Source organism: Schistocerca piceifrons, chromosome 9 (genome assembly GCF_021461385.2).
Source record: "Schistocerca piceifrons isolate TAMUIC-IGC-003096 chromosome 9, iqSchPice1.1, whole genome shotgun sequence".
NCBI lineage: Eukaryota > Metazoa > Arthropoda > Insecta > Orthoptera > Acrididae > Schistocerca > Schistocerca piceifrons.
In genome coordinates this window covers 4,758,649-4,772,814 of record NC_060146.1, presented here as the reverse complement: position 1 = coordinate 4,772,814, position 14,166 = coordinate 4,758,649, and the positions used below count along the sequence as shown (strand labels likewise).

Genomic DNA, 14,166 nt, shown 5'->3' with positions numbered 1-14,166 from the left:
CAAAACATAGACAGTAAGCAGAGTTAGTCTTCTTGTACTTAACACTCTCTGTACCAGGCCTATTTTATGCACCCGTCCCTAGAAACCGGGCAATTTTACCAATATTAAAAAAATTACTGCATCAAATCTACTGTTTGGATTGTGGCAAATTTGGTACCATCTTGAAGCTGCACATTTCTACTTTAATTCTGAGTGAAAGAAACTACTTTACAATGCACAGCTTTAAGGTACAGTTATAGAAATCACTTAGATGTTTTAAGAATTTAGAAAAAGTCATACGAATAAGGGAATACAATTGTGATTTATTTTTAACCAAAATTGTGGCACTACATTACATGTTTCTGATAGTATACAGTATTACATATAAATTTCACACAGAATCATATTGTTTTTTAGTGTGGAAAATTTTAAAGCAAGGTTCCAGGCAGAGTGCAACGCCACACTGTTCACATTCGTATCGTGTCTCTTTGCGAGAAGCCTTGCCACTCTGTTTCTTGCTCCTGGAACTGCACACGTGACACACACGAGCAGCATACTTCTTAGTAGTTGCAGGTATGTGCTGCAAAAAATGTCTCTTTGTTAGCCGACCTACAGTTCCTTCATTTCTTGGAATGAATTCAAGTGTGTCGTCTTCAACAAGCTGAACTGCAAGCACTGTTATAAAGTCTGTTATTGTAATTTTCTTCCTGTGCACTGCATTGTACAGCCAAAATGCATTTGATACTCCCATAAGCAGCAAATGGAAATATAATTTTCGCCACCATTTCACAGTTCTGTGCTGGAACGGATTGTACTGCAGGCGTTGGTCTCCAATATCCACTCCAATTTTATTGAGGTTGTAATCAAGTACCTGAAGTGGTTTCAATACTACAGACCCATTTCTCTTAGTATGCGTACCAAATGTTGCTTGATGCCTTGTAGACAATGTATACACATCTCTCTTATCTTTCCACTTCATTGCCAATACATTATCTTTACGCCGAAAAGACATTTCGCCCTTTTTCAGCGTAGCAGATACTAAATCTTTAGGCAATCCTTTCCTGGATTTGTTCACAGTACCAACAGCTCCAGTGCCTTTCTCTGCCAGTTGCTGAAATAGCTCTGGACTGGAATAAAATCGATCTAAATACACAGTGTGGCCTTTGTTCAGCAAGCTGCTGTCAGACAACAATCGCAAAATAACCGCAGACGAAGAATTGTCAACAATATGCTTACCAGCATAAACTTCAAAATTTACAACATAGCCACTACTGGCTTCAGCAACAGCATATACTTTCAGTCCATACTTATGAGGCTTATTTTGCATGTAAACACGGAAACTCACACGACCTCGAAATGGGCAAATTCCTTCATCAATTGTCACTTTTTCTGAGGGACGATATGCCTGGATACATCGCTCCTTCAAATTATTATAATATGGCAAAACTTTGTAAAGTGGATGAAATCCATCTTCGCCTGGTTTTTTCTGATTTGAATTGTCAACAAGATGCAAGCATGACAGTATCTGAGTGAAACGCAAACGGCTCATGACATGGGGACAAAAGTTACAACTAAGAACAGGATTAGTGCTCCAATGGTCCGCAATTTTGGGCTTTTTCGAAACACACATGTGGAAAATAATACCCAAGAAACGCCTCATCTCACTTATAGTCACTGGCTTCCACGAACTCAAAACTGAATGGGGCTTCAGATTATTTCCTCTTCTTTTCTTCTGTATTGTCTGTGATGCATACAAATTTGTCTGTCTCTTGAGTTCATTTACGTCACTGTCAGTAAGGAACACTTTACTGCAATCCAGTACAGAACTCGACTCATCAATATCCACTAGTATCTGCCTGGGTGTCGTGTTGACAGGCAGAGGTCGGTAGGTGTCAACTGCAGTCCACTCACTGTCTTTCGGATACGGCACAGCTGCTGGATTTGAAGCAACACCTTCAACATCATTCTCGTCTTCATCTGAAGACAAACTGTCATCAATCTCGTCTTCTAAAAAGAATATCACATTATGTGTAACTACATACATCGTTTACACATGTTCAACAGATATGTGCGTACTGCACAATTACGTGGAAAATTCGGAAATACGTACCTTCAAACACACCATTGCATTCAGAATCGTCTGAATCACTCTCTACATTATCCAGAGTGTCGCTATGATTGATCAAATCCGCAATTTCTGCGTCTGATAAACCGCGCCGAAACATGATGACAAACAACTGAATGATATACAGACTGAGAACGCAAAGATAAGTTTTAACATGAATTACAGCGCTGCCGTGACATCTATGGACGCATTTTGTTAATAAACATCTGAAAAACGTATAGCGCTGGCCAAACCCGTAGAAATAACGTTGCAGTGTTTTGAATGAAATTAAATGTAGCGGCCCGTAAATTTTACGGGCTTGGTGATTTTCGCGCGATCCCAGGCCCGTAAATTTTACGGGCTTGGCGCTTAGAGTGTTAAGTCGGCATTGTGCCTTTTCTATTAAATTCCGATGCAATTTCTGTGTTTCATCGTCAATAAGAAGGGCAGAGGGATACAGTATACCTAGAGTGAAGCATCGGAATCTATAACTAGTGTCACAGGAATGGTTCAAATCATAGACAGTAGGAAGAGTCAGTCTTCTTGTACGTAAGTCGGCATTGTGCCTTTTCTATTTAATTCCGATGCAATTTCTGTGTTTCATCGTCAATACGAAGGTCCAAGCGATACAGTGAAACTGAAGTGAAGCATCGGAATCTATAACTAGTGTCACAGGAATGGTTCAAAGCATAGTCAGTATGAAGAGCCAGTCATCTTGTACTTAAGTCGGCATTGTGCCTTTTGTATTTAATTCCGATGCAATATCTGTGTTTCATCGCCAATAAGAAGGTCCAAGGGATACAGAAAACCTGAAGTGAAGCATCAGAATCTGTAACTAGTGTCACAGGAATCGTTCAAAGCATAGTCAGTAAAAAGAGTCAGTCTTCTTGTACTTAAGTCGGCCTTGTGCCTTTTGTACTTAATTCCGATGCAATTTCTGTGTTTCATCGTCAGTAAGAAGGTCCAAGGGATACAGTAAACCTAAAGTGAAGCATCGAAATCTATGACTAGTGTCACAGGAATGGTTGAAAACATAGACAGAAGAAGGGTGTGTCTTCTTGTACTTAAGTCGGCATTGTGCCTTTTGTATTTAATTCCGATGCAATTTCTGTGTTTCATCGTCAATAAGTAGGGCAGAGGGATACAGTAATCCTGAAGTGAAGCATCGTAATCTATAACTAGTGTCACAGGAATGGTTCAAATCATAGACAGTAGGAAGAGTCAGTCTTCTTGTACTTAAGTCGGTATTGTGCCTCTTGGATTTAATTCCATTGCAATTTCTGTGTTTCATCGTCAATAAGAAGGGCAGAGGGATACAGTAAACCTAAAGTGAAGCATGGGAATCTATAACTAGTGTCACAGGAATGGTTCAAAACATAGTCAGTAAGAAGAGTCCGTCTTCTTGTACTTAAGTCGGCATTGTGCGTTTTGTATTTAATTCCGATGCAATTTCTGTGTTTCATCGTCAATAAGAAGGTCCAAGGGATACAGTAAACATGGAGTAAAGCATCGGAATCTGGAACTAGTGTCACAGGATGGTTCAAGGCATAGACAGTAAGCAGAGTCAGTCTTCTTGTACTTAAGTCGTCATTGTGCTTTTTGTATCTATTTCCGATGCAATTTCTGTGTTTCATTGTCAATAAGAAGGGCCAAGGGATACGGTAAACCTGGAGTGAAGCATCGGAATCTATAACTAGTGTCACAGGAATGGATCAAAACATAGTCAGTAAGAAGAGTCAGTCTTCTTGTACTTAAGACGGCATTGTGCCTTTTCTATTTAACTCCGATGCAATTTCTGTGTTTCATCATCAATAAGAAGGTCCAAGGGATACAGTAAACCTGAAGTGAAGCATCGGAATCTATAACTAGTGTCCCAGGAATGGTTCAAATCATAGACAGTAGGAAGAGTCAGTCTTCTTGTACTTAAGTCAGTATTGTGCCTTTTGTATTTAATTCCATTGCAATTTCTGTGTTTCATCGTCAATAAGAAGGGCAGAGGGATACAGTAAACCTGAAGTGAAGCATGGGAATCTATAACAAGTGTGAAAGGAATGGTTCAAAACATAGACATTAGGAAGAGTCAGTCTTCTTGTACTTAAGTCGGCATTGTGCCTTTTCTATTTAATTCCGATGCAATTTCTGTGTTTCATCGTCAATAAGAAGGTCCAAGCGATACAGTGAAACTGAAGTGAAGCATCTGATTCTATAACTAGTGTCCCAGGAATGGTTCAAAGCATAGTCAGTAAGAAGAGCCAGTCATCTTGTACTTAAGTCGTCATTGTGCTTTTTGTATCTATTTCCGATGCAATTTCTGTGTTTCATTGTCAATAAGAAGGGCCAAGGGATACGGTAAACCTGGAGTGAAGTATCGGAATCTATATCTAGTGTCACAGGAAAGGTTCAAAACATAGGCAGTAAGAAGAGTTAGTCTTCTTGTTCTTAAGTCGGCATTGTGTGGTTTTGTATTTAATTCCGATGCAATTTCTGTGTTTCATCGTCAATAAGAATGTCCAAGGGATACAGTAAACCTGGAGTGAAGCATCGCTATCTATAACTAGTGTCACAGCGATGGTTCAAAGCATAGACAGTAAGACGAGTCAGTCTTCTTGTACTAAAGTCGGCATTGTGCCCTTTGTATTTAATTCCGATGCAATTTCTCTGTTTCATCGTCAATAAGAATGTCCAAGGGATACAGTAAACCTGAAGCGAAGCATCGAAATCTATAACTAGTATCACAGAAATGGTTCAAAACATAGACAGTAAGGAGAGTCAGTCTTCTTGTACTTAAGACGGCATTGTGCCTTTTCTATTTAACTCCGATGCAATTTCTGTGTTTCATCGTCAATAAGAAGGTCCAAGGGATACAGTAAACCTGAAGTGAAGCATCAGAATCTATAACTAGTGTCACAGGAACGGTTCAAAACATAGTCAGTAAGAAGAGTCCGTCTTCTTGTACTTTAGTCGGCATTGTGCTTTTGTATTTAATTCCGATGCAATTTCTGTGTTTCATCGTCAACAAGAAGGTCCAAGGTATACAGTAAACCTGGAGTGAAGCATCGGAATCTATAACTAGTGTCACAGGAATGGTTCAAAACGTAGACAGTAAGATGAGTCAGTCTTCTTATACTTAAGTCGGCATTGTGCCTTTTGTATTTAATTCCCATGCAATTTCTGTGTTTCATCGTCAATAAGAAGGGCAGAGAGATACAGTATACCTAGAGTGAAGCATCGGAATCTATAACTAGTGTCACAGGAATGGTTCGAATCATAGACAGTAGGAAGAGTCAGTCTTCATGTACTTAAGTCGGCATTGTGCCTTTTCTATTTAATTCCGATGCAATTTCTGTGTTTCATCGTCAGTAAGAAGGTCCAAGCGATACAGTGAAACTGAAGTGAAGCATCGGAATCTATAACTAGTGTCACAGGAATGGTTCAAAGCATAGTCAGTAAGAAGAGCCAGTCATCTTGTACTTAAGTCGGCATTGTGCCTTTTGTATTTAATTCCGATGCTATTTCTGTGTTTCATCGTCAATAAGAAGGTCCAAGGGATACAGTAAACCTGAAGTGAAGCATCGGAATCTATAACTAAAGTCACAGGAATGATTCAAGACTTAGCCAGTAGGAAGAGTCAGTCTTCTTGTACTTAAGTCGGCAATGTGCATTTTCTATTTAATTCCGATGCAATTTCTGTGTTTCGTCGTCAATACGAAGGTCAGCGGGATACAGTAAACCTGAAGTGAAGCATCGGAATCTATAATTAGTGTCACAGGAATGGTTCAAACCATACACAGCAAGAAGTGTCAGTCTTGTTGTACTTAAGTCGGCATTGTGCCTTTTGTATTTAATTCCGATGAAATTTCTGTGTTTCATCGTCACTAAGAAGGTCAGTGGGATACAGTAATCCTGAAGTGAAGCAACGGTATCTATGACTAGTGTCACAGGAATGGTTCAAAGCATAGTCAGTAAGAAGAGTCAGTCTTCTTGTACTTAAGTCGGCATTGTGCCTTTTGTATTTAATTCCGATGCAATTTGTGTGTTTCGTCGTCAATAAGAAGGTCCAAGGGATACAGTAAACCTGAAGTGAAGCATCGGAATCTATAACTAGTGTCACAGGAATGGTTCAAATCATAGACATTAGGAAGAGTCAGTCTTCTTGTACTTAAGTCGGTATTGTGCCTTTTCTATTTAATTCCGATGCAATTTCTGTGTTTCATTGTCAATAAGAAGGTCAGAGGGGTACAGTATATCTGAAGTGAAGCATCGGAATCAATAACTAGTGTCACAGGAATGGTTCGAAACATAGTCAGTAAGAAGAGTCAGTCTTCTTGTACTTAAGTCATCATTGTGCATTTTCTATTTAATTCTGAAGCAATTTCTGTGTTTCATCGTCAATAAGAAGGTCAGAGGGATACAGTAAACCTGAAGTGAAGCACTGTAATCTATAACTAGTGTCACAGGAATGGTTCAAAACATAGTCAGTAAGAAGAGTCAGTCTTCTTGTACTAAAGTCGGTATTGTGCCTTTTGCATTTAATTCCATTGCAATTTCTGTGTATCTTCGTCAATAAGAAGGTCCAAGGGTTACAGTAAACCTGAAGTGAAGCATCGGAATCTATAACTAGTGTCACAGGAATGGTTCAAATCATAGAGAGTTGGAAGATTCAGTCTTCTTGTACTTAAGTCGGCATTGTGCCTTTTGTATTTCATTCCGATGCAATATCTGTGTTTCATCGTCCATAAAAATGTCCGAGGGATACAGTAAACCTGAAGTGAAGCATCGGAATAATAAACTAGTGTCACAGGAATGGTTCAAAACATAGAGAGTAGGAAGAGTCAGTCTTCTTGTACTTAAGTCGGCATTGTGCTTTTTCTATTTAGTAACGATGCGATTTCTGTGTCTCATCCTCAATTGGAAGGTCCAAGGGATACAGTAAACCAGAAGTGACGCATCGCAATCTATAACTAGTGTCACAGGAATGGTTCAAAACATAGTCAGTAAAAAGAGTCAGTCTTCTTGTACTTAAGTCGGCATTGTGCTTTTTCTATTTAATTCCGATGCAATTTCTGTGTTTCATCGTCAATAAGAAGGTTGGAGGGATACAGTAAACCTGAAGTGAAGCATCGGAATCTATAACTAGTGTCACAGGAATGGTTCAAAGCATAATCAGTAAGAAGAGTCAGTCTTCTTGTACCTAAGTCGGCATCGTGCCTTTTGTATTTAATTCCGATGCAATTTGTGTGTTTCATCGTCAATAAGAAGGTCCAAGGGTACAGTAAACCAGAAGTGAAGCATCGTAATCTATAACTAGTGTCCCAGGAATGGTTCAAATCATAGACAGTAGGAAGTGTCAGTCTTCTTGTACTTAAGTCAGTATTGTGCCTTTTCTATTTAATTCCGATGCAATTTCTGTGTTTCATCGTCAATAAGAAGGTCAGAGGGATACAGTAAACCTCAAGTGAAGCATCGGAATAATAAAGTAGTGTCACAAGGAATGGTTCAAAGCATAGAGAATAGGAAGAGTCAGTCTTCTTGTACCTAAATCGGCATTGTGCCTTTTGTATTTAATTCCGATGCAATTTCTGTGTTTCATCGTCAATGAGAAGGTCCAAGGGATACAGTAAACCTGAAGTGAAGCATCGGAATGGTTCAAAATATAGTCAGTAAGAAGAGTCAGTCTTCTTGTACTTAAGTTTGCATTGTGCCTTTTGTATTTAATTCGGATGCAATTACTGTGTTTTATCGTCAATAAGAATGTCCAAGGGATACCGTAAACCTGAAGTGAAGCATCGGAATCTATAACTAGTGCCACAGGAATGGTTCAAATCATAGAGAGTTGGAAGATTCATTCTTCTTGTACTTAAGTCGGCATTGTGCCTTTTGTATTTCATTCCGATGCAATTTCTGTGTTGCATCGTCCATAAAAAGGTCCGAGGGATACAGTAAACCTCAAGTGAAGCATCGTAATAAAAAACTAGTGTCACAGGAATGGTTCAAAGCATAGAGAGTAGGAAGAGTCAGTCTTCTTGTACTTAAGTCGGCATTGTGCTTTTTCTATTTAATACCGATGCGATTTCTGTGTCTCATCGTCAATAGGAAGGTCCAAGGGATACAGTAAACCTGATGTGAAGCATCGGAATCTATAACTAGTGTCACAGGAATGGTTCAAGGCATAGTCAGTAAGAAGAGTCAGTTTTCTTGTACTTATGTCGGCATTGTTCCTTTTCTATTTAATTCCGATGCAATTTCTGTGTTTCATCGTCAATAAGAAGGTCCAAAGGATACAGTAAACCTTGAGTCAAGCATCGGAATCTAGAACTAGTGTCACAGGAATGGTTCAAAACATAGACAGTAAGAAGAGTCAGTCTTCTTGTACTTATGACGACATTGTGCATTTTGTATTTAATTCCGATGCAATTTCTGTGTTTTATCGTCAATAAGTTGGTCAGAGGGATACAGTAAACCTGAAGTGAAGCATCGGAATCTATAACTAGTGTCATAGGAATGGTTCAAAACATATGCAGTAAGAAGAGTCCGTCTTCTTGTACTTATGTCGGCATCGTGGATTTGTATTTAATTCCGATGCAATTTCTGTGTTTCATCGTCAATAAGAAGGTCCAAGGTATACAGTAAACCTGGAGTGAAGCATCGGAATCTATAACTAGTGTCACAGGAATGGTTCAAAACATAGACAGTAAGATGATTCAGTCTTCTTGTACTTAAGTCGGCATTGTGCCTTTTGTATTTAATTCCGATGCAATTTCTGTGTTTCATCGTCACTAAGAAAGTCAGTGGGATACAGTAATCCTGAAGTTAAGCATCGGAATCTATAACTAGTGTCACAGGAATGGTTCAAATCATGGTCAGTAAGAAGAGTCAATCTTCTTGTAGTTATGTCGGAATTGTGCTTTTACTATTTAATTCCGATGCAATTTCTGTGTTTCATCGTCAATAAGAAGGTCAGAGGGATACAGTAAAAATGAAGTAAAGCATCGGAATCTATAACTAGTGTCACAGGAATTGTTCAAAACATAGTCAGTAAGAAGACTCAGTCATCTTGTACTTAAGTCGGCATAGTGCCTTTTGTATTTAATTCCATTGCAATTGCTGTGTTTCATCGTCAATAAGAAAGGCAGAGGGATACAGTAAACCTGAAGTGAAGCATCGGAATCTATAACAAGTGTCAAAGGAATGGTTCAAAACATAGACATTAGGAAGAGTCAGTCTTCTTGTACTTAAGTCAGCATTGTGCCTTTTCTATTTAATTCCGATGCAATTTCTGTGCTTCATCGTCAATAAGAAGGTCCAAGCGATACAGTGAAACTGAAGTGAAGCATCGGAGTCTATAACTAGTGTCACAGGAATGGTTCAAAGCATAGTCAGTAAGAAGAGCCAGTCATCTTGTACTTAAGTCGGCATTGTGCTTTTTGTATCTATTTCCGATGCAATTTCTGTGTTTCATTGTCAATAAGAAGGTCCAAGGGATACGGTAATCCTGGAGTGAAGCATCGGAATCTATATCTAGTGTCACAGGAAAGGTTCAAAACATAGGCAGTAAGAAGTGTTAGTCTTCTTGTTCATAAGTCGGCATTGTGTGGTTTTGAACTTAATTCAGATGCAATTTCTGTGTTTCATCGTCAATACGAAGGTCCAAGGGATACAGTAAACCTGGAGTGAAGCATCGCTATCTATAACTAGTGTCACAGCGATGGTTCAAAACATAGACAGTAAGACGAGTCAGTCTTCTTGTACTAAAGTCGGCATTGTGCCTTTTGTATTTAATTCCGATGCAATTTCTCTGTTTCATCGTCAATAAGAATGTCCAAGGGATACAGTAAACCTGAAGCGAAGCATCGAAATCTATAACTAGTATCACAGAAATGGTTCAAAACATAGACAGTAAGCAGAGTCAGTCTTCTTGTACTTAAGACGGCATTGTGCCTTTTCTATTTAACTCCGATGCAATTTCTGTGTTTCATCGTCAATAAGAAGGTCCAAGGGATACAGTAAACATGAAGTGAAGCATCGGAATCTATAACTAGTGTCACAGGAACGGTTCAAAACATAGTCAGTAAGAAGAGTCCGTCTTCTTGTACATAAGTCGGCATTGTGCTTTTGTATTTAATTCCGATGCAATATCTGTGTTTCATCGTCAACAAGAAGGTCCATGGTATACAGTAAACCTGAAGTGAAGCATCGGAATCTATAACTAGTGTCACAGGAATGGTTCAAAACGTAGACAGTAAGATGAGTCAGTCTTCTTATACTTAGGTCGGCATTGTGCCTTTTGTATTTAATCCCCATGCAATTTCTGTGTTTCATCGTCAATAAGTAGGACCAAGGGATACACTAAACCTGAAGTGAAGCATCGACATCTATAACTAGTATCACAGGAATGGTTCAAAACATAGACCGTAAGCAGAGTCAGTCTTCTTGTACTTAAGTCGGCATTGTGCTTTTTTTATTTAATTCCGATGCAATTTCTGTGTTTCATCGTCAATAAGAAGGTCCAAGGGATACAGTAAACCTAGAGTGAAGCATCGGAATCTATAACTAGTGCCACAGGAATGGTTCAAAACATAGTCAGTAATTAGGGTCAGTCTTCTTGTACTTAAGTCGGCATTATGCATTTGTATTTAATTCCGATGCAATTTCTGTGTTTCATCGTCAATAAGAAGGTCCAAGGGATACAGTAAACCTGGTGTGAAGCATCGGAATCTATAACTAGTGTGACAGGGATGGTTCAAAACATAGACAGTAAGAAGAGTCAGTCTGCTTGTACTTAAGTCGGCATTGTGCTTTTTTTTTTTAATTCCGATGCAATATCTGTGTTTAATCGTCAATAAGAAGGTCCAAGGGATACAGTAAACTTGAAGCGAAGCATCGAAATCTATAACTAGTATCACAGAAATGGTTCAAAACATAGACAGTAAGCAGAGTTAGTCTTCTTGTACTTAAGTCGGCATTGTGCCTTTTCTATTTAATTCCGATGCAATTTCTGTGTTTCATCGTCAATAAGAAGGGCAGAGGGATACAGTATACCTAGAGTGAAGCATCGGAATCTATAACAAGTGTCAAAGGAATGGTTCAAAACATAGACATTAGGAAGAGTCAGTCTTCTTGTACTTAAGTCAGCATTGTGCCTTTTCTATTTAATTCCGATGCAATTTCTGTGTTTCATCGTCAATAAGAAGGTCCAAGCGATACAGTGAAACTGAAGTGAAGCATCGGAGTCTATAACTAGTGTCACAGGAATGGTTCAAAGCATAGTCAGTAAGAAGAGCCAGTCATCTTGTACTTAAGTCGGCATTGTGCTTTTTGTATCTATTTCCGATGCAATTTCTGTGTTTCATTGTCAATAAGAAGGTCCAAGGGATACGGTAAACCTGGAGTGAAGCATCGGAAACTATATCTAGTGTCACAGGAAAGGTTCAAAACATAGGCAGTAAGAAGTGTTAGTCTTCTTGTTCATAAGTCGGCATTGTGTGGTTTTGAACTTAATTCAGATGCAATTTCTGTGTTTCATCGTCAATACGAAGGTCCAAGGGATACAGTAAACCTGGAGTGAAGCATCGCTATCTATAACTAGTGTCACAGCGATGGTTCAAAACATAGACAGTAAGACGAGTCAGTCTTCTTGTACTAAAGTCGGCATTGTGCCTTTTGTATTTAATTCCGATGCAATTTCTCTGTTTCATCGTCAATAAGAATGTCCAAGGGATACAGTAAACCTGAAGCGAAGCATCGAAATCTATAAGTAGTATCACAGAAATGGTTCAAAACATAGACAGTAAGCAGAGTCAGTCTTCTTGTACTTAAGACGGCATTGTGCCTTTTCTATTTAACTCCGATGCAATTTCTGTGTTTCATCGTCAATAAGAAGGTCCAAGGGATACAGTAAACATGAAGTGAAGCATCGGAATCTATAACTAGTGTCACTTGAACGGTTCAAAACATAGTCAGTAAGAAGAGTCCGTCTTCTTGTACATAAGTCGGCATTGTGCTTTTGTATTTAATTCCGATGCAATATCTGTGTTTCATCGTCAACAAGAAGGTCCATGGTATACAGTAAACCTGAAGTGAAGCATCGGAATCTATAACTAGTGTCACAGGAATGGTTCAAAACGTAGACAGTAAGATGAGTCAGTCTTCTTATACTCAAGTCGGCATTGTGCCTTTTGTATTTAATCCCCATGCAATTTCTGTGTTTCATCGTCAATAAGAAGGACCAAGGGATACACTAAACCTGAAGTGAAGCATCGACATCTACAACTAGTATCACAGGAATGGTTCAAAACATAGACCGTAAGCAGAGTCAGTCTTCTTGTACTTAAGTCGGCATTGTGCTTTTTTTATTTAATTCCGATGCAATTTCTGTGTTTCATCGTCAATAAGAAGGTCCAAGGGATACAGTAAACCTAGAGTGAAGCATCGGAATCTATAACTAGTGCCACAGGAATGGTTCAAAACATAGTCAGTAATTAGGGTCAGTCTTCTTGTACTTAAGTCGGCATTATGCATTTGTATTTAATTCCGATGCAATTTCTGTGTTTCATCGTCAATAAGAAGGTCCAAGGGATACAGTAAACCTGGTGTGAAGCATCGGAATCTATAACTAGTGTGACAGGGATGGTTCAAAACATAGACAGTAAGAAGAGTCAGTCTTCTTGTACTTAAGTCGGCATTGTGCCTTTTTCTTTTAATTCCGATGCAATATCTGTGTTTAATCGTCAATAAGAAGGTCCAAGGGATACAGTAAACTTGAAGCGAAGCATCGAAATCTATAACTAGTATCACAGAAATGGTTCAAAACATAGACAGTAAGCAGAGTTAGTCTTCTTGTACTTAAGTCGGCATTGTGCCTTTTCTATTTAATTCCGACGCAATTTCTGTGTTTCATCGTCAATAAGAAGGGCAGAGGGATACAGTATACCTAGAGTGAAGCATCGGAATCTATAACTAGTGTCACAGGAATGGTTCAAATCATAGACCGTAGGAAGAGTCAGTCATCTTGTACTTAAGTCGGCATTGTGCCTTTTCTATTTAATTCCGATGCAATTTCTGTGTTTCATCGTCAATACGAAGGTCTAAGCGATACAGTGAAACTGAAGTGAAGCATCGGAATCTATAACTAGTGTCACAGGAATGGTTCAAAGCATAGTCAGTATGAAGAGCCAGTCATCTTGTACTTAAGTCGGCATTGTGCCTTTTGTATTTAATTCCGATGCAATTTCTGTGTTTCATCGTCAATAAGAAGGGCAGAGGGATACAGTAAACCTGAAGTGAAGCATCGTAATCTATAACTAGTGTCACAGGAATGGTTCAAATCATAGACCGTAGGAAGAGTCAGTCTTCTTGTACTTAAGTCGGTATTGTGCCTTTTGTATTTAATTCCACTGCAATTTCTGTGTTTCATCGTCAATAAGAAGGGCAGAGGGATACAGTAAACCTGAAGTGAAGCATGGGAATCTATAACTAGTGTCACAGGAATGGTTCAAAACATAGTCAGTAAGAAGAGTCCGTCTTCTTGTACTTAAGTCGGCATTGTGGGTTTTGTATTTAATTCCGATGCAATTTCTGTGTTTCATCGTCAATAAGAAGGTCCAAGGGATACAGTAAACATGGAGTAAAGCATCGGAATCTGGAACTAGTGTCACAGGATGGTTCAAGGCATAGACAGTAAGCAGAGTCAGTCTTCTTGTACTTAAGTCGGCATTGTGCCTTTTTTATCTAATTCCGATGCAATTTCTGTGTTTCATCGTCAATAAGAAGGTCCAAGGGATACAGTAAACCTAGAGTGAAGCATCGGAATCTATAACTAGTGTCACAGGAATGGATCAAAACATAGTCAGTAAGAAGAGTCAGTTTTCTTGTACTTAAGACGGCATTGTGCCTTTTCTATTTAACTCCGATGCAATTTCTGTGTTTCATCATCAATAAGAAGGTCCAAGGGATACAGTTATCCTGAAGTGAAGCATCGGAATCTATAACTAGTGTCCCAGGAATGGTTCAAATGATAGACAGTAGGAAGAGTCAGTCTTCTTGTACTTAAGTCGGTATTGTGCCTTTTGTATTTAAATCCATTG

General features: G+C 38.9%; 1 protein-coding gene across 1 annotated transcript; it reads right to left on the bottom strand.

Moving 5' to 3' along the window:
• Nucleotides 1-370: 370 nt before the first annotated feature.
• LOC124717197 (piggyBac transposable element-derived protein 4-like) lies at nucleotides 371-2,204 on the bottom strand. Its single transcript, XM_047243975.1, has 2 exons — nucleotides 2,090-2,204; nucleotides 371-1,986 (listed from the first exon to the last, which is right to left on the bottom strand). Exons 1-2 carry the CDS (start codon nucleotides 2,202-2,204, stop codon nucleotides 371-373), a joined length of 1,731 nt encoding a protein of 576 aa, XP_047099931.1.
• Nucleotides 2,205-14,166: the final 11,962 nt, after the last annotated feature.

What these genes read in the sequence shown, in the direction of transcription:
- LOC124717197 (XM_047243975.1), bottom strand. Translation starts at nt 2,204, where the DNA reads ATGTTTCGGCGCGGTTTATCAGACGCAGAAATTGCGGATTTGATCAAT. An exon ending in ATGCAATGGTGTGTTTGAAG is followed by an intron (nt 1,987 to 2,089) that starts GTACGTATTTCC and finishes TATTCTTTTTAG; the next exon opens with AAGACGAGATTGATGACAGT.